The 20472-nt window shown below is 48.3% G+C and overlaps 1 protein-coding gene across 2 annotated transcripts in view; it reads left to right on the top strand.

Moving 5' to 3' along the window:
• Positions 1-20472, top strand: part of GLG1 (golgi glycoprotein 1) — a 93822-nt gene that overhangs the window by 40105 nt on the left and 33245 nt on the right. For both annotated transcript variants that reach the window (XM_055000192.1, XM_055000193.1), the window contains exons 4-8: positions 3526-3741; positions 4777-4980; positions 5402-5473; positions 8758-8941; positions 10963-11177. In XM_055000192.1, coding sequence (XP_054856167.1) covers positions 3526-3741; positions 4777-4980; positions 5402-5473; positions 8758-8941; positions 10963-11177 — 891 coding nt within the window. The remainder of the gene's footprint in view (positions 1-3525; positions 3742-4776; positions 4981-5401; positions 5474-8757; positions 8942-10962; positions 11178-20472) is intronic.

Here is a 20472-nt window from a genome sequence, read left to right on the forward strand (position 1 = left end):
TGGGCATGTAGAGGATCTCCAGGTTCAGTCCCCAGCACCTGCAGTTAAAAGTGTTGGTGATGGGAATGACCTTAACCTGAGACCCTGGAGAGCTGCTGCCAGTTTGAGTAGACGGTACTAACCTTGATGGACCAATATTCTGATTCAGTATGAGTCAGCTTCCTATATTGGCAGGGATGGATGTTGGAGATAGGATGGTGAAGAGGCTTTACAAAAACCCATTGGATTTTACAGTGGTTCCATTATCAGGAGGTGACTGGCGTGCTATGAGTGTTAAGTGAACTTGTTAGGGTTATGGGGCAGCTCAGTGACCACTGACTACCTATCTGGCCACTGTTATTGGTAGTCCAAAATACCCTTGTGTAAGTGTCAAACTGTGTTTTTTATTGCAACCTCGTGTCATCTGATAGCAGTGGTGGGAGTGAGAACTCCTTGCGTTCCATCCTTGTAGGAGTTACGTGGTCACCTGCGACACGTTTAGGAGCATGATTGACATGCCCACTCTGCAGCTCTTTCCAGAGAACTTGTTTTGCCCTCTCCCATCTGGTGAGGTTCCATTTTAGTGGTGTGCTAAGAATACCAACACTTTTAACTGAAAGGAGGGACAGTTCGGAGGAAGGTGAAAGCATGTATATGAGATGTGTTCTTTGGCTTAGATGGAGCATCTGTCAGACAAGGAAGCCTTCCTGCCATTATGGTCTTTTCAGTGAGGTATCCTTGATAAACTTCAAGGATCCTTGGAAGTTTAATTTGAAAATTAGTGCAGTAGGTAGAACATGAACGAGTGTGGATGTTGATGGGTTTGTCATGTGCTTAAGTGCCACAGAGGAGGGATCCGACACCCTAGCACTGCCCGTCGGCACAGTACTGACTACATTGTTCAATGATGGTCTGTGCCCATACTCCAGTATGGCTTTTGTCACCTAGCCAAAACGCACCATGAATCTAAGTGGACTTAGCACGGTGGTATGTTTGGTTTAATTACTGACCAGCAAATCAAACTCGCATGAAGAATGTCTGTGGCCCAATGTCACATTTATTGTGAGTCTGCTTATTTCTAGTTTTTATCCTCAAGTGTTATATTGTTACTTTGTCATATGGCCAGTGACTGGAGATTTCAGAAGTCAAAGAGACTTGGCCAACTTTGGCTTGAAGGAAGTGTCCAAGACTTGCTAATACTAGCCTTGATATAGTTTCAGGACCAGAGCCCTGGAGTCTGAGGGTATTCACAGGGGACTCCCGTTTGTCTCTACTGTGCACTTTTAAAAACTTGTGAATATCTCAGATTGGGTGTTCACTACCAGTATATTCTTTGGCAATTTTAGGATATGTTAAAACGATGATGGTGATCGTAAGAGACATGAAGCTGATTATTAATTTACCTGCACTGGGAATTGAAATGGAAGCCAAATAAAATGGATGGAAGAACCTGCAAACTGGTGGCTGGTTGAGATGCGTACGGAATACATTAATGTCAAGCTTACTAATTTAGTAGGCTCTGAAGGAACAGAAGCTGACAATTTATTTGATAAATGGATTCTGTGTTGACTTTTAAAAGACCCAGATATGAGCAGTTTGAATATATCTACCTTCAGTGAAATATGCAACTGCATACGTTGTAAAATTGATCTGAATGTTTTGTGATCTGAATATTTTGTGAATCTCAAGCATGTGGTTAATGCAGAAAGAGTCTCACCAGACTCAAATGATGACAGCCACACTTTCTCTTCCAGAAGTGTTTCAATTAAAGTGAGAGGGATACCAATGTTAGTCTGTTGTAGCAGAATAAAACAGAAGTCTAATGTCACCTGAGAGACTAGCAACATTTATTCTAGCAGGAGCCTTTTATGCATTAGAGCTCACTTCGTCAGATATATCTGAATCATGAAAGCTTATGCTGGAATAAATGTTGTTAGCCTATCAGGTGCCGCTGGACTTCAATCATTGTTGACAGGTCCAGCCTCTTAAAAGTTGTGCATTATGGTTGAACCTCCATATTTTTGCTATCTATTTAGGAATAATGGATATGGTATCATTTGGGGAACATATAGTTCTTAAGTTCTTCTTTGTGTGTATCAGCCCTGGACTTTGCACTTATACGAAACACTCTCTTCAGAGACACCTTCTCTGTGGGCTAGTTTCCCCCTGAAACACACCCACACAGAGTCCTCGCTCCTGTCTTTGTTTTCTCAGAGATGTGACTTTACTAGGAAAATTTTCCAATTCCAATATAAATTAATATTTTTCCACCCCACATCACTGTTCCTTCTCAAGTTTCCGATCTTTCCTGACCTCTCTAGAGTCCTAGCGTTTATGGTTCAGAGGACAGCTTTTAAAAATTTTTGGCAGTGCAGAGGGAAGTTATCAGCAAATGGCCACAATAGGTGTCCTCTGTGCACTGGAGAGCAATAGGCGTTGGAGACCTGAGCCCACTCCCTGAAGTTTACCAGACAAGCCAGGCACCACTTAATTTCACATCTTCAAGCCACTCTCTGGTGGGGAGTGGGGAGAAGCTCCCTCAGCCTCTGTGGTGACGGGCAGTGAATGGCCTTGAATGCAGAGAAGCCCATTTGCTCCATATCTGTGGTGCCAATCCAGCTTCTGATGTTGGAGCTATCATTACCAATTCCTTGTACCGGACAAGTCACAACCAGTGCCTCATCTTCATGGAGAAAGTGTTGTTTTGTGCCCTAATTGTTTTAAGACTTTGCCCAGCAGGCTCAGGGGAACTTTATTTCTTTGTTCCTCTCTCTCTGGAAAGATGGCTCGATGCCTGCTTCTAGGCGCAACTGATACCTGTCTTGTCTGGCCACCTCATGTATGTCCAAAATTGGCCTCAGAGCCTCGTCCATCTAATCTTTAAACAAGCTAATCTTTTTTGGGCAGGGGAGGGGGAGGAGGATGCAAACTGTCCTAAATTATCTGGTTAATCTGTCTCATATTTCCTCTCACCTGGGCTTGCAGCAGTGTTGCCCTGTAACTCACAGCTTGTTCAGAAAGTAGAATTGGGCAGGGGGGCTGGTCCAACAGCCGTGTGGTCTTCCTTAATGTCTGCTGTATGTTCTTGCATAGCTGTCTGAAAAGGAATGGGTTAAGTTGGACATTGCTTTCAAGACCTCATATACTCTAGCTGCTTCTTGAGACTCGCACTCATAGGATCTCACCCTGATAACTGTCCTTGGACATGCTCTTCTGTTTGGAGGTTTTCACAGCCCCACCTCCTAGCACAGAACTTGCCCATTCCAGTTGGTTATCTCTGCCTCTCTGGGGTGTGATCAGCATGAGTGAGTTCAACCACATTTTTTCATTCTCTAGAGCCTATTAAGTGATGCACAGTTTTGTTTCCCTTTTGTAGCTTTTCCAGCCCTCTTCTAGTCTTAAAACAAGTGTTTTTTAAAACATGGCTTTACCTCTGTGTTGCAATAAGAAAAAGATCCTAAATGCTGGTAGGTGGCAGAGAACGGTGTGTCGCATGTTCTCTACAAATGCCAGGAAAAAGTTTCTAACTCAGATCTTCTTGTATAGATCAAAGAGTGTGCCGATGAGATTGATGGGAAAGGCTACTTGGTGTCCTGCTTGGTAGATCACAGAGGAAACATCACCGAATACCAGTGTCACCAGTACATCACCAAAATGACAGCGATAATTTTCAGCGACTACCGCCTGATCTGTGGTTTCATGGATGACTGCAGGAATGATATTAACAACCTGAAATGTGGTAGCATTCGACTTGCGGAAAAGGTAACCTGTTACAAAATGTGGTTAGCTTCAGATCCGTTGAAGGAATGGCCTTGCTTTAAGTGAAGTAGGGATCCGGCAGAAAAAGGCCTGTTGATAGTATAACAACCATGTCCTGTGACCAGCATTTCAAATTCATAAATTGTATTCCTGAGATGTGCTATTACTACATGGTAGCGGGATGTTTCAGGGTGAAGGAAGAAGTCTGCAGGAGCATTTCAGCAGGACAGCATTCATCTTAGGGCTGAAGGGGGTGTCCTAAAATGCACCCTTATCACACAGCAGATATTTCGCCATAGAGGTTCAGCTGTGTGTATTCTGTGACAAAATCAAAAATTGCTTCGCATGTTCCTGTTGAATTGTAGTTGTTCTAAAATTGGTTCTGGGTTTTCTTTCTACAGTTCTTCTCCCCACTCACCCTTCCCAGTTCTGCAGCCATTTTATTCCTGTTTTGATCCCTTCCTGTGCTTACAGCAAAGTAGGAAGTCTGATCAGCTGTTATGAAGCTGATACAGGCAGCTGGGGAGGAATATCCGTTCTGTGTATCCAGCACTCCTTTAGCCAGCGTTGTACGTGGCCTGTAACACTGAATACTTGTTTAGAGAATGTATATCCTGCTTTTCATTATCAAAGACCTTCTCTAAGAGGCTAACATACATCATTTAAAAGTTATAATAAAAGAGCAAATTGCACAATAGATAGTTAGAGGCATCTCTGAGAAGAGACAGCTTGGTAAGGGAATGGGCCTGAGCCAACTGGCTCTCACTCAGCCTTTATTGGCAGCTGGAATTTCCCCTGGCTGGTCGTTGTCGGGATGTTATCAAGCCTCTTGTGGACTGTTTGTTCTTCTCTTGGTTTGTGTGTGTGTGTATTTGTGTTCAGCATCAAATGTGAATGGGTTCTCTTAGCATAATCATCAAACTGGTACCTGTGTGCTTTCATCTGTTTTCATCCATCTCCTGGAATAACATGTAGCAAAGGCGTAATTCAAGGTAATTAATTTCCATCTTCGGGAATAATGTCCTTCTCTGCATTTAGGATGCCCATTCCCAAGGTGAAGTGGTGGCCTGCTTGGAGAAAGGCCTGGTGAAAGAGGCAGAGGAGAATGATCCCCGAATGCTGGTCTCAGATCAGTGCAAGAAAGCCATTCTCCGTGTAGCTGAGCTCTCCTCCGATGACTTCCACTTGGATCGACACCTCTATTTCGCTTGCCGAGATGATCGGGAACGCTTCTGTGAAAACGTGAGTTGCTTTTTGTCCTCTGCTTCTCTCAGGCAGGGCTTGGCGCACCATCTCTTTTGAGCAAAACCGGCATAGCCCCATTGATTGAACATGTATCAGTCAAATTAAGATTACACAGTCATAGTTCTCTCAAAAACTCCTTTAATCTGAAGTACTGTACAAGCAATCTCCGGAACTCAATTCAGAAATACACCCCATTTTTAACAGATACAGTGTTGCAGATCAGGTAGTCCTGGGTTCAGATCATGAAGTTCCTTGGGTGGTGTTAGGGCACATTGTTACCTCTCTTTCTAACTTACTTTGTGGGTTTGCTGTGAGGATAAAATGAGTAGTGTAAACTGCTCCGAACTCCTTGGAACGCATGCACGGTAAATTGCATAAGGGTCAGTGCCTAACCAATACCGTTTGTTCTGTTCCTTAGACTCAGGCTGGAGAAGGCAGGGTATACAAGTGCCTCTTTAACCACAAGTTTGAAGATGCTATGAGTGAAAAGGTAGGCATCATTTTTTTCCTTCTCATTTCAAAGAAGATGCCCAGTTTGTTCTTGTTAAACATTCTTCAGAAAATCAGTAGTATAAGGTTGTTTTCTTTGTCACTGGGGGATTGAACTTGTTAAAAAGACACTACAATGAACCATGCAATCATTAGAGGCCTTGCAGACTAACAAAACCATTTGGGCTTTAAGTCTTAGAAAGCAAAAGTACCAGGCTACCTTTGTATAACAACTGGGATATAATGAGAATTTCTTTTTTTTATTGATCCAGATTTAATACAAGAAATGATAAAACCGTACAATACAAACAAGAAAGGGATTAAAACTAAACCGTAAAAGACATTATCAAAACCACTCTTGACAAATTGTTAAAAACCCAAGAATTACAATAAACAAGCATTTAAACTTTGTTGCATTGGGGGAATTACTTGTTTGACATTTAAAACATCTAAAATTGGTTTCCATATTTCACCATATTCAAATAAAGGGACTGCCATATGCAAGTTCCCCAAAATGGATTGTGCATAGTCCTACTCATCAAATATTGCTCCCAGATTTTCTGATACCATTTTTTTTAGCAATGGGCCTTTGAGGGATTTCCAATTCCCAGCAATAAAGAAAATTTCTAAATCCCACAGCCCTTGGTTGCTCAATAAAACCAAGGATCCCCCAGACTAGGCCTGGTATATTAGGCCTGTAATCACTAGTATGTCAGACCTCTTCTTCCCCCAGTCCTCAGGTTCACACTGATATCACAACAAGCTGATACTTAACTGATTCCGGTCATTGTGCGCTCCTGTGTTTGTATGTCTGACTGGTAACTCGAGTTTGCTTTAAATATAATCCTTTTCTTGTGCTGTATGTGAGAAGAGAGGAGCAAGGGTCGCAAACCGAGCTATATGAGCCAGGTTCATGCACATCCTAGTTTAATATTGGTTTGTTATAATGTGTGATGCAGGGAGCCTGTCTTACCCCTCATGCTATTTAACATCTGCACAAAACCACTGGGGGGATTTGGAGGAAGTGCCATCACCACACCAACATTAGTCCAGCTCAGTTTCTCCTTTAATATAAGCCAGGTGAGATGGTGGATGCTCTAGCCAGGTGCCTGGATGCAAGAACAGGTTGGATGAGGGCTGATGTAGAAACAATCCAGGCCCGGACAGAGGGGTTGGTTTGACATAAAAGTTGATTAAGGAGTTTCTAGTTATCTTGTTAGGGGTGAGGCTGTGCTGCTCTTAAAATACGAGGTTTGTCTGTGGCATCAGATGTGGCCCTGCAGATGGATGCCCAAGAGGCATCTGTGGCTGAGAGCACCTTTTGTCCATTTTGACTGGCATGCCACATGTGGGCTATCCTGAAAGAACCTGACTGTGGTACAGTTTCCATAGTTCATAACGTCTGCGATAGAACTCTGCAGTGTGTTGTTTGTGGGGGCTGCCCATGAAGAGAGTTTATAAACTTGTAATCATTCAGAATGCAGTGGCTAGGTTGTTAATTCAGATAAGTAGAACTTTTAAAGATCAACACAGACAACCTGTCAGTCTCTGGATGCAGCTTTGAAGTGCTGGTTTTGTTTTTGAAAACTCTCAGTAATCTGGTCTCAGGGTTCCCATACGAACCTGTCTCTGTGTTAAGAGCTCTTGCTGAGGTGTCCCTACCTTGAGAGGTGTGATTGCTACCAGGGACCAGGACTGTTTCATTGGTGGCACCCAGATTATGGAAGCCCTCCCCAGATGCATTTGTCAGGTGCCTCTCACTCTCTGTTAGGCACCAATTAAACCTTACTTGCTCAAGTCTTTGCTGGCATTTGAGTTCTGGTGGTTTTATTCATACTTTGGTGTCTTCCTGCCGGCTGCTTTTGTTTTGATATTTGTAACAGATAATGTTTTAAAGTATTTGTTAGCCATTTTGGGGAGCCAATTCTTGGGAGTTGAGGTATAAATATTTTAAGGTAGTCCAAGGAATGGAATGCTCTGCAGAAAGTAGAAACAAAGCATCCTGGTTCTGGATGTGATTAGGGGTGTGCAGGAGGGGGTTGATTTGGGTTTCCCACTTCCGGTTTACCCGAGGCGGGAAAAAATTTCAGAAAGACCTTAATTCCGAAGTGGCAAGCCGCTTCGGAATTGAGGTACTTTACTCGCTTCAGTATGCTCCGTAAATATTTGGAGCATACTGAAGCGAGGGGGGCAACTCCCTCACCCCTACCCCCCACCCCCTTGGGGCAACCCTTCCACCCCCCACCCCCTTGGGGAACCCCTCCACCCCCCGCATCCACTTAATTTACCTGGTGGGAGGGTCAGCTGTGCTGTGGGCTGCTGCCATGGCAGCGGCGGTGGCACGAGGCTGCTCCAGGCCGTCGCAGCAGCCTTGTGCTGCCGCAGCGATGGCGGCGGCATGAGGCTGCTGTGACGGCCTGGAGGCTCCAGGCCATCACAGCCTCGTGCTGCCTCCGCTGCCACCACCTGAGCCTCCGGGGCGTTGGGGAAGGCCGGAGCTGCCACCTCCGGCCCTTCCTGCCCCTCAAATGGCCGCGGCACACCAGCACCGCAGCGGCCATTTGAGGGGCAGGAGGGGCTTTCTCCGCCTCCTCCAGCCCTTCCTGCCCCTCAAATGTGGCGCTGGCATGCCGCAGCCATTTGAGGGGCAGGAAGGGGCGGAGGAGGCAGCTCCAGTGTTCCCCAACTCCCTGTAGGCTCAGGCAGCGGTGGCCGCCACCAACAAGATAGGTGGGGGTGGGGTGGGTTGATGTTTAAAGGGCCCTGCCACTGCTTGCATGCAGCGGCAGGACCCTTTAAACTCAACCCCGAAGCTTTCCAAAAGCTTCAGAAAGCTTTGATTCGGAATTTCTGAATCTGGCCCCGGTTCGGATATCCAGAATCTTTCCGGATCGGATCCGCTTCGGATATTTTTATCTGAAGCGAATACTGAAGTGCACAGCCCTAGATGTGATAGGCTAACAGGAGTTGATGAATTTTCAGGTGGATGTTGTAAACAAGGAGCTAGTTGAAATGACCTTTCTCCCCCACTCCATGTTGTCATGGATTTCCAGAAGCTGCATAGTTTGCCGCAGACAAATTAATGTCCCAGGGTTTCATACTCTATTAACAATGTGTCCAGTTTCCATCTGTGGCTCATCTTCAAAAATTCAAGCCCAGTGGCTGCTTTCTATTCCAATCCTTTTCCTCGGGCAGGCAGAGTTAATGTCTGGTTAATAAAGAAAGAATTATGTTTGTCCCAGTGAGAGGCAGCCATTTTACAGACATCTTGCTTGTTCTCTCCAGTGTCGTGATGCATTGACAACCCGGCAGAAACTGATTGCACAGGATTACAAAGTTAGCTATTCTCTGGCAAAGTCTTGTAAAAGTGACCTCAAGAAGTATCGTTGCAATGTAGAGAATCTTCCACGTTCCCGAGAAGCCCGGCTCTCCTACCTGCTCATGTGTTTGGAGTCTGCTGTGCACAGAGGTAAGCCCCATCTTTCCCTACTTTATCTATATGTACCTTGATAAAGATTTTGTAAACCACAATTAGTTGGGTGTAACACCTTCTGCTTTAATTTGCTTGAATGAGAAAGGGCCAACACGGGAAAAGATGTTTGCAGAGGATGTTATCAGAGTTTCTGTGTGTGTATATACCATTTCTTCAGACCATATTATTTCAGGTTTGTAGAACATAGTTCTTGTGGGTAAGATGTACAAGCATTCTCTACCAAGGAGAAGGGCTTGTCCATCAGCTTTCTATAAATAGGCCCTGGTTGGCAGAGATGAATCCCTCCTCCCAGTTACATAAGCTAGGTGACCTTCGAGGAATGCATATTGAGCTTTTCAGAGTGGAGCAAAGCTGGCCTTTCTTCTGTCTCCTTGCTTGGAAGCTCATGTTCCCACTGTGGAATCTTGACACAGCCCCCTTTTCAGGTTGTGTATTTTTTCCTCTTCCCCAGTAATGCCCTCAAGGCATTATTAAACTGAGAGGCAGCCAGTGATCCAGATAGATCTGTGCCTTAACTGTGGGGATGTCTGTTAAACTATTGCCGGAGGCAGTCTCTCTAAGTCCAAGTCATCACTCTTGCTCCACCACAAAGAAGAATTGGTGTGGAAATAATCCCTGGCTCCCTTTATAGACATCATAGGCTTCCTGGTAATCATGAGAATGGGGTGGGGTGGTGCCCCCACTGTCACTTTGGCTTAGGAAAACATTTATTCTGATTTGCAACTTGTATTGCCAGTAAAACCTCTGTTCCTATGCAAGTTTAAATGTTTTTAATGATGTTTGTATTTGTAATCCGCCCTGAGCCTGCGAAAGCGGGGAGGGCGGAATATAAATATAATAAATTAAATTAATTAAATTAAATTAAGTCACAGAAACTAAGTTGTACAATGTGAATACATGATGCACATGAAGGAAAGGGTTCCTTTTTGTGTGTGTGCGCATGATTCTGCTAAAGAACTCCTAATCCTGGGCTAGGGGCAAGAATCTATGCATGCCACGGAACTCCCCAGGCCTCTTTTTCGGTTTCTCTTTACTACTTTGCTCAGTTATTTCAAGCATGAAACTTTCTTGACCAAAATAAAATAAAATCAAAATTGCTGCTGCCCAGAAAGCACATTGCACTAAAAGCATTGTGGAGATGCAGCTCTGAATGTAGTCTGCCCTTCAGTTCAACCTCCTGTACAGTTTAGCGATGTGTGAGTGAGAGGGTGTGAAATAGCGAGCGGTACCCCTCCTGTGCTAAGAAGAGTAGTTTGGGGAAATAAACTCCACCCAAATTATTGCAGTAGGATTAAACTGTACAGATGTGCACAGAATTTGTGTGACATGGTAACTCTGCAGGTCGTTCTTAAGCTGAAGCACAGAATAGTTCTGATCATACCAAACACTCTTGCAGTACATGGGATGCATGCCATAGAGATGTAAAATTTCCAGGAGTTTTGAAAACATGGGGAAATATTTTTTTTGGAAATTTGGGGAGAAAATGAAATTTAACACTTTCCTGTCAAACCTATTCATTTTGCTGCTTTAACATAAAAAAGGAAAATATTTTATAACTTGGAATATACAGTTGTATTGTTTGGCATATTTACAAAACTTCCAGAAGGACAAATGCCTTAGTTTTTCTACAAGCAAAATTGCAGATATGCCCAATACCTGAGAGAGAGATGCAAACTACTGCGCACTATGCTACCTTAACACATGTATCTTAATTTTTTCCATTCATAGTCTGAACTAGATATTATGTCTAACCCAGGGGCTGGCATGCACACTGCCTGTGTGAGTTCCCTCTGGAATTCCATTGTGAAGTGCTGCAGGGGCCCAATTTAGCTTGTGACTGTGGGGCAGGAGGAGGAGTGGCTTAAGCCCCCCACCCTGTGCCACTGCCTGACAGCACTGATTACTACATGCTCCCTGGGCGTGGGGTGCAAATACACTTATGGCCATTTCAGGACATGCAGCCTTATATAACATGCAACTCTTGTGACTTGGTGCAGGTCGGCAGGTGAGCAGTGAATGCCAGGGGGAAATGCTGGATTACCGGCGCATGTTGATGGAGGATTTCTCACTGAGTCCGGAGATCATCCTAGGCTGCCGCACTGAGATCGAGCACCACTGCTCAGGGCTGCATCGGAAAGGCCGCACTCTGCACTGCCTGATGAAAGTGGTGCGAGGAGAGAAGGGGAATGTGGGACCCAACTGTCAGCAGTCGGTAAGGAGGTGGTAGGAGCCTTGTCATCTTGCTCTTCACACACACACACACACACACACACACACACACACACACACACACACACACATTCACGATGAGTTCAGCTTCTTTTGAGTTGGGGCCTAGCTTCTAAACATACAGAGCAGGATGAAAATCCTATGGCGTCAGCTAGAGATTTCAGGGTTTACAAAAACTTTAACCTGCTCTTCTCAGTGTCCTCGGCCTATACTACCCTTAATATGTTGTTGCTTGTACAAGGCAGCATTAAGGCTTTATGGGAGAGTGTCTGTCAATGACCATTAGCCATATCAACCAAGTGGAACTTTTGCATTAAAAGGCAGGATGGATCTAGCTATCCTCTGCAACAAAAGCTGCTTCAGTGGGAGGAAGGCTGCTTAGGCTGGAGGAGCTCTTTACACTTTGCTCAGTCAAGCGGGAGGATGGGGTAGGATCCATCCCCCAGTGTGCCTGAGCATAACCGTTGCTGGGCATAAAAAATTAGGAGATCTGCACCTTCATAAGCCTGTTTGTGAGCTACCAGAGGTCACTGGCTGCAGTTGAAAACAGAGTGTCAGATCAAATACACTTTGGTCTGATCTAGAAAGGCACTTATCTTTTAAGACAATCAGTAGAGCAAGGTAGACTGGCATTTGATTCAATATTACTGTGTACAAATGATCTACTGTCCCCCAAGGTAATTTGACTTCTGTGCCAGTGTCCCAAACTATGTTTCATGCCATCCAAATGCCAATGCTGTTCTAGGGCATACCACCCAAACCATGAACTTAGTACTTACAAGAAAGAGAGGTGACTTCAGCTAGCAGGTATGGATTGTAAAGAAGCTTTTGTGCTCTTAAACTTAAGATGTATAATGGTTGTTGTGGATTTTCTGGGCTGTATAGCCGTGGTCTTGGCATTGCAGTTCCTGACGTTTTGCCAGCAGCTGTGGCTGGCATCTTCAGAGATGTAGCACTAAAAGACAGAGATCTCTCAGTGTCACAGTGTGGAGAAGATGTTGGCAACATCTTCTCCACACTGCCAACACTCCACCTGCCAACATCTTTTCCACACTGTGACACTGAGAGATCTCTGTCTTCACTGTCCGTCTTCTGTGCAGCCCCACATGGGACTGCGCCTGCGCAGGCCTGCCGACCGGATTTTTCTTTCTAGCAAACGTCCACTAGGGGGCGCACGTCCGACCCAATGCGCATGCGCGGCCGTTTCCCGCCCGAGCGACATTGGGCGACGTCGCCCCCTTTCCCCTCAGTTTCTTCTTTGCCGCCGACCGGTAAAGATCTAGCTGTCCGCCTGTGAGGAAACTTTTCCTGTGAGGATCCTGTGAAGATCAAAGATGTCTGAGAAGTCGCTGTTCAAGCGCTGCTCCAACTGCTCCACTAAGATGACGAGGACGGACGGTCACTCTGTTTGCCTCGAGTGTCTGGGCGAGGGGCACATCGTCGGGAAGTGTGAGCACTGCCAACGGTTCACCCCGAAGGCCAGGGCTGAGAGGGCGAATAGGCTGAACGCCTTGCTGTGGAGACGGGCGATGCGGGTTTCGGGGGCTCCCGTTACCCCGGAGGGGCCGCCACCGGCTGGTGGGACGGGTGACACCCCCCCTGAGATGGGATCTCAAAAGGCCACGTCCGCTTCGCGTTCCCACTCCCCGGATCGCCGCCAAGCCCGGCAGTTAACCCCGGATCCGAAGGGGGCTGCGAGTTCCGCGTCGGGTCGCAAGCCCTTGGCGCCAACGTCGGATCCGACTCGGAAACGTCACTGTTCCAGGTCCCCGTCGAGGTCGGAACCGACCTTCGCGCCGGCTCCGAAGGTGCCGAGAACGTCATCGGAACCGAACATCCCGGCTGGGTCGGTTCCCAAGCCGTCGGATCCGCCATCGGCTCCGACTCCATTGGTTCCGAAGCCTGCTGAGTCGGCGCGCACCGGCCTCGCTCCAAAGACGGGCGCTCGGTCGGATCCGAAGACGTCGGATTCGATTGGCAGGGACCGAAGCTCGGATCCGGTTTCGGCCGACAAGGGCGGCAAGAAGTCCAAGAAGAAGTCGAAGCACAGTCAATCGGCTTCGGTCCAAACAGATGAGGTCCTCTGGGAGAGGCCTTTGACTCCGTCGCCGCACCTGTCGCCTCCGCTGCACCACTCGTCTGATGATGATGGTGACCTGCCCGACGCGCCACCTCCGGCCCAGCAGTGGCATGCTGGTGATTATGCGGACCATGAGGACCGGCGTTACCACCTCCCGCGGGCTGCATTTGACAGAGAGGGTTCCCTGTATGCCAGTTCTCCATCATTTGGCAGGGAGTATTGGGGTGACACTCGAAGTGAGTTCTCCCACTATGGTTCTCCCAGACACGGATCACCTTACCATCCTGCTGAACCCTACCAGGGCCCGAGTCCCAGTCCTCCATCTGACCCGTCTCCGGATGACATCATCATTGGGACCGGTCGTGTGTCGCCGTCTGAGGACTACCAACTCTACTCTGAACAGATGGTCAGGATGGCCCGTTCTCTCGACATCGAGATATCGGCCGTAGATCCTAAGCCAAAGGACAAAATTCTTCAATATGTCCAGTCCGGGAACCCTCCAACTATTGCCTTCCCATTCACTGAAGGCTTGGTGGAGATCATCCACGACATCTGTGAAAAGCCGGCCTCTGTGTACCCGACGTCCCGCAAGCTGGAGGCCCTGCACAAGACACGGGATGATGTTTGTGCATACCTCTTTGCACATCCGCCTCCCTCTTCCCTCATTACGGAGGAAATGCAGACCCGCCAACGCCAGGGGTCCTATGCGGTGCCCATTGACAAGGAGAGCAGGAAGTTGGATTCTTTGGGCAAGAAGCTATACTCTTCTGCTGCCCTGACGCTGAAAATCTCCAACTATTCAGCCATCATGGGGGCGTATCAGATATTCCTTTGGAACCGCATGGCGGCCTTCATGGAAAAACTCCCAGCAGACCAGAGAGTGTTGGCGAAGGTGATCCTCGATGAGGCCCTGAGACTGTCTCGGCAACAAATAAATGCGGGCCGTGACACGGTTGACACCTCTGCGAGAGCATTGGCATCTTTCGTCGTCCTCCGCCGACACTCGTGGCTCCGCACAACTGCGTTGCCGGTGGAGACACGCAATAAGGTGGAGAACCTGCCGTTTGAGGGGCAATCCCTGTTTTCTACCAAAACAGATGACTACCTGTCGCAGAAGCGCAAAGATCGTATTACAGCCCGCTCCTATGGCATTCTCCCGACCAGGCCATCCACCGAGAATCGTGGCCAGTATCGCCCTGCCCAGGGTTATCATGGACGACAGCACCGGTACCAGCCGTATCCACGCTATGGTTCCTACCGGCCACTCCAACCACCAAGTTCTTACCAGCGCCGGAGGCCTACCTACCGCCCTCGTCGCGGTCCGCAAGCCCACAATGCCAAAGAGTCAGCAACGCAGCCAAAGCAGTTCTGACTAGAGCTCGAACAGTCTGTCGTGTTTGGGAACAGATTGGCTCAGTTTGCCTCTGCATGGGCGGAGATTATGTCCGATAGTTGGGTTCTTAAAATCGTTACAGTTGGATATAAAATTCAGTTTGATGTTTACTCAGTGTTGTCTCTTCCTGACCGCTCATTACAATCCTCTTCTGATAGCTTACAGGCTGAGGTTATAGCGCTATTGGAGAAGGGGGCTGTGAAGGAGGTGCTCCCTCAGGACCCTCTCTTAGGTTTTTACTCCAGGATGTTCCTGGTAGACAAAAAGGATGGAGGTGTGCGACCCATCTTAGACCTCCGGGAACTGAATAAATTCGTTCTCGTCAAGCGGTTCAGGATGCTTACCTTGAATACAGTCCTCCAGTTAATGCCTGAGGACATGTGGTTCGCTGTCCTGGACCTCAAGGATGCATATTTCCATATTGCCATCCATCCTGATCATCGGAAATACCTTAGGTTCCTGTGTAACAATAGGGCCTACCATTACCAGGTACTTCCCTTTGGCCTCTCAACAGCCCCACGAGTTTTTTCTAAATGTATGGCTGTGGTAGTGGCTTATTTGAGGGAACGGGGTTGTACCATCTACCCCTATCTTGACGATTGGCTCCTAGCAGCACCCTCTGCTAATGCACTCCTGGCCCAGATTCATACTGTGATGCTCACCTGCTCCAGATTAGGACTTTTGGTTAACTTACAAAAGTCTAACCTTACCCTGTCCAGACGGATACTGTTTATCGGTATGGAACTGGACGGTGGCGTAAACAGAGGTTTTCTGCCCAGGGAGCGTGCTTTAAAGATTGACAGGATGGTGAACCTTTTTTCTAAGTGCAGGTTCCAATCCGTAACGGCTATCCAGAGGCTACTGGGCCTCATGGCCTCTTCTACAGCTGTCACCCCTATGGCCCGGTTGCACATGCGACCTCTCCAGCTGTGGTTCCTATCGGTTCATGATTTTGAACACGAGTCCCAGAATAAACGATATTCCATCCCCAGAGGGATTATCCGGGCCTTACGATGGTGGCTTGATGAGGCTAACCTCCTTGGGGGTGTTGCCTTTGGGTCCATCCAAACCGAGATCACGATCTCGACTGATGCCTCCACGGTAGGATGGGGAGCCCAGTGTGGTGCCCTGAGGGCACATGGGATTTGGTCGGAGCAGGAAAGGAAAGATCATATTAACCTGCTAGAATTGAGAGCGGTCCGTTATGCCCTTATCGCTTTCGCAGACACGCTGCAGCAGAAGGCAGTTCAGGTGCTCACAGACAATTGCACCACGATGTTCTACCTGAACAAGCAAGGGGGAACTACATCCAAGGCCCTCTGCGACGAGGCCGTTCGGATCTGGAACTGGGCCATGGACAGAGGCGTGTTCATTCAGGCTGTCCATATTCCTGGCACCACCAATGTCATCGCGGACACGCTGAGTCGGATGCGATTCGACAGCTACGAATGGACCGTAGCAGACAATTACCTGAACTCCATCTTTTCGGACTGGGGGTTTCCAGACGTAGACCTCTTTGCGTCAGAGACCAACAAGAAGGCCCCACGATTCTGCTCCAGGGGAGGGCTAGGTCGCCATTCCCTAGGGGACGCGTTCCAGATACGCTGGACAGGGCACCTGTTTTATGCCTTCCCTCCGTTCCCACTACTGTCTCGGGTCGTCAGCAAAATCCAGAGGGATGGGCCGCACTTAATTCTAGTGGCCCCCTTCTGGCCCAGACAAGCATGGTTCCAACATGTCATGCAGCTTTCGCAGGGGTCATATTATCGGTTCGCACTGAACCCGGACCTTCTGTCCGACAAAGGGGTTTGGTATCACGACCTACCCAAACTCAACCTCGCTGCTTGGCACATTCGGGGATGGAGGGGATGTCTGACAGGGTAGCTGAAATTTTGCTGAATGCCCGTAGGGACACCACTCGCAGGTCATACGCAGCTAAATGGAAGCGTTTTGAGGCCTGGGCTGCTGACACCGAAGTTAATGTTTGGGATTGCCAGTTGTCTTCTGTGTTTGAGTTCCTCCTGTCCCTAAAGGATGGGGGACTCTCTAATTCCTCTATTAAAGTCTATTTGGCTGCCATTTCAGCCTTCCACCCTAAAATAGATGGGAAGACAGTGTTCTCCCACAGTTTGTCGAAGTCTTTTTTGAAAGGGTTGTATAATATGTTTCCACAAGTCAAGGAAATTGTTCCCCAATGGTCACTGCAGGTAGTGCTGACGGGACTTATGAAATCACCCTTCGAACCACTGGCTACCTGTGATTTAAAATGGTTATCCTGTAAAGTGGCCTTCCTGATTGCCATTACATCTGCCCGCAGGGTTAGCGACCTTGCTGCCCTGAGGTGGGATTCTCCCTTTTTGAAGGTCCATCAAAATAAGGTGGTTCTCAGGCCGGACCTTCGTTTTAGGCCCAAGGTGTCTACTCAATTTCACACCTCGCAGGACATTGTCTTGCCTGTCTTTTTTCCTGACCCTTCCAGTAGCTCTGAAAGGGCCTTACATTCCTTGGATGTGAGAAGGGCTATTTTATTTTACCTCCAGCGTACGTCACAGTTTAGGAGTGCCAAACAACTGTTTGTGTGCTATTATGGGCCCAGGAAGGGAAAGGCTGCTACAGCCCAGTCGATTTCTCGCTGGGTTACTCAGACTGTTAGGGCCTGCTACTCGCATGCTCAGTTACCTTGCCCCTTGGAACTAAAAGCTCATTCCACCAGGGCACAGGCTGCTTCGGCGGCCTTCCTTAGGGGCGTGCCCTTGCAAGACATCTGCAGGGCTGCAACGTGGTCGTCTTCTGACACGTTCGCTAAACATTACGCACTAGATGTGTGGGAAAGGAAAGAGGCTGCTGTTGGTAATGCTGTGCTTCAGTCTCTTTTTCGGTGAGAACACATGCCCGCCTCCTGGGTAAGTGGCTTGTGAGTCTCCCATGTGGGGCTGCACAGAAGACGGACAGTGAAAACAGAGTTGTGCTTACCGTAACTACTGTTCATTGACGTCTTCTGTGCAGACACACAACCCTCCCTCCTACCCCGCTGTGTTCTTCCAGATAATGTGAAGGCATTCGGCGGCAAAGGAGAAACTGAGGGGAAAGGGGGCGACGTCGCCCAATGTCGCTCGGGCGGGAAACGGCCGCGCATGCGCATTGGGTCGGACGTGCACCCCCTAGTGGACGTTTGCTAGAAAGAAAAATCCGGTCGGCAGGCCTGCGCAGGCGCAGTCCCATGTGTGTCTGCACAGAAGACGTCAATGAACAGTAGTTACGGTAAGCGCAACTCTGTTTTTTGGTGCTACACCTCTGAAGATGCCAGCCACAGCTGCTGGTGAAACGTCAGGAACTACAATGCCAAGACCACGGCTATACAGCCTGGAAAATCCACAACAACCATTGTTCTCCGGCCGTGAAAGCCTTCGACAATATATTAAGATGTATGTCATGCTGATGGACCTGGCTCATTTAGTGCTGCAAGGCAGGACCTTCTGACCTGTCTTAAGCCTTTTGACCTAATTTCACATTACTTCCTCATAAAAGAACTTGGAAAAACTTGTTCTGGAATGACTTACGGTATGCAAATGATATGAGAAGACCAGCATTCTAGGCAGAGGATTGGAGCTAGGCTGTTATTCTTTTCAAACTTTGAGATTTTTCGTAATATACACAAGAGAAGTTCCCTGCTGGTTGAGGAGGGTATCCTTGCAAGGCCTTGTAAATCAAGAGGAAGCAACAGTATCGTTGCTCTGATAGCTCGCTTCCCTGGAACCACAAAAAGCATTTGGGGGTTGTCCACTTTTTCATACTCTGTGCATCTTGAACCAGGCAAAACCAGCAATGTAAATGAAGTTTGAAATCTAAAATGGACACAGTTGCCAGGTGATAGGCTCTATGAGAAAACCATTAGTGGTAAGATCTGTGGCTCTACCAGAGCAGAGCAGATCCTTCATGATAATGGACCAGATATGCTTGGCAAGTGAGGCTTGGAAGAGGCAGCAGAGCCAATAAGGCATTGTTCATCTACAGTCTTCCTGTGCAGTCCCACACGGGACTGCGCACGCACAGGCCTGCCGACTTTGGAGAATTCTATAGCTCAGTACCATTAGAGGGCGCCCTCGCCTCTCATCGTGCATGCGTGGCCACTTTTCCTGGCGAAAATGGCCTCTAAGAGGCGGGGTGCCCCTGCAGTACCCCCACTTCCTCTTTTGCCACTGACTCTAGAGGTTCTGGCTCGTATTTCTCTTTGTTAACGGAAGACATCTTCCCTGCAAGTATGTCAGAGAAGGCTTTGTTTAAAAGGTGCACTTCGTGCGACCGGAAAATGACTCGATCTGATGGCCATTCTAACTGCCTGTATTGTTTGGGGGAGACCCACAACACACAAGCTTGTAAGCACTGCTGCACCTTCACTCTGAAGGCCAGAGCAGAACGGGCGGGTAGACTGCAAGCCTCTCTGTGGCAGCATGCCATGGCGGCGACTGATCCACCAGCCACAGCTAAAACCTCAGCCTCGTCTGGAGACTCTACCCAGCCTGGCCCCGGGTCTTCGGGAGCCAAAACACCTCCCTCCTGTTCCTCCTCGGCCCATACCGAGTCTTGTCCACCTTCGGATCCGTGACCACCTTCAGATCCGACCGTCTCGGAAGCTCTTCAGAACCAGCCACGCTTACCTTGGATCCGGTTTTGTCGGAGTCGAGAACTCTGTGTAGCAGAACACCTTCGGCTCTGATAGTGGTCTCATCACTCTCCGACTTGTCGGGATGATTCAGTGGCTTCGAGAGCATCGGAACTGAGGACCCCTCGGAGTGGAACAGCCTGAGAGTGTCGGTCTTGGAGTCCACATAGTGACTCATCAGTTCGGAAGCCTTCGAATCCGGTGTTGCCTTCGGAACCATCAGGGACCGGCCTGGAGAAGAAGAGGGGAAAGAAACATCAAGCTGCTAAATGCAATAAGGAGATTTTGGAGAGAGATTCGGTTTCGTTTTCTCCGCCATGTCGGACGCTCCTCTTCGCTGGCTCGAGAGGAAGCGGCCGGGCACCCTGTCCGGGCGGCTGATCTGCGAAGATTAGCCCCCAAAACTCCCAGTGAGGGAGGCTGGGTCCGGGACGCTGCGGGAAGAGCCCCCTGGAATCAATGCGGGGGGTTAATTGCCCGTTTGTCCCTACGGAGGCCGGCGGACGTGCGCGGCGCCTCGAGTGCTGCCGGGCCATGAGAAACGGCAAAGAGCAGAACTAGGCGAGAGCCTACAAGTAAGCGAATTCCTTCTGTTATTACAAGCGTACGTGAAGGAGAGGTGAGATCTGAAGCTAAGAAGGCTCACTCTTCCCCTTTGCTGAGTCTCAAAATTTGGTTGGCGGCCCCCCCCCCCAAATGGCAACAAAAAAATAAAGTCCTGCCCTTGGCAAGTCAGTTTCGGCTGCCTTAAAGGGAGAATCGCTGGAGGAAATTGTACGGAGGGCGGTTGGTGAAGCTATAAAACCCTTTGTTGACAAGCTGAATGAAACAGATCAAAGGGTGGGCTTAATGGAGAGCGAAGTGAAAACCATCAAGGAAGCAGCGGGGGGGGCAGAGAAGTCTGCTCGGGAAAGTGCGTCACTCGTGAAGGCTACGAATAAAGAGCTTAAACTGGTGGAGAATCAGTTGATCGGGCTACAAGTGGAACGAACACAGACAATTTTGCGCCTCCAGAATGTGAAAGAGGAGGAAAACGAGGACTTACGGGGTCTTGTCTCGAAACTATTGGCGACACCCGCGAGGGCAACTAAAGAAGAAGTTAAAAGCGCCATTTTGGAAGCCCGTCGGGCTACTTCAAAGTA

This window comes from Eublepharis macularius, chromosome 16 (genome assembly GCF_028583425.1).
Source record: "Eublepharis macularius isolate TG4126 chromosome 16, MPM_Emac_v1.0, whole genome shotgun sequence".
Lineage (NCBI taxonomy): Eukaryota > Metazoa > Chordata > Lepidosauria > Squamata > Eublepharidae > Eublepharis > Eublepharis macularius.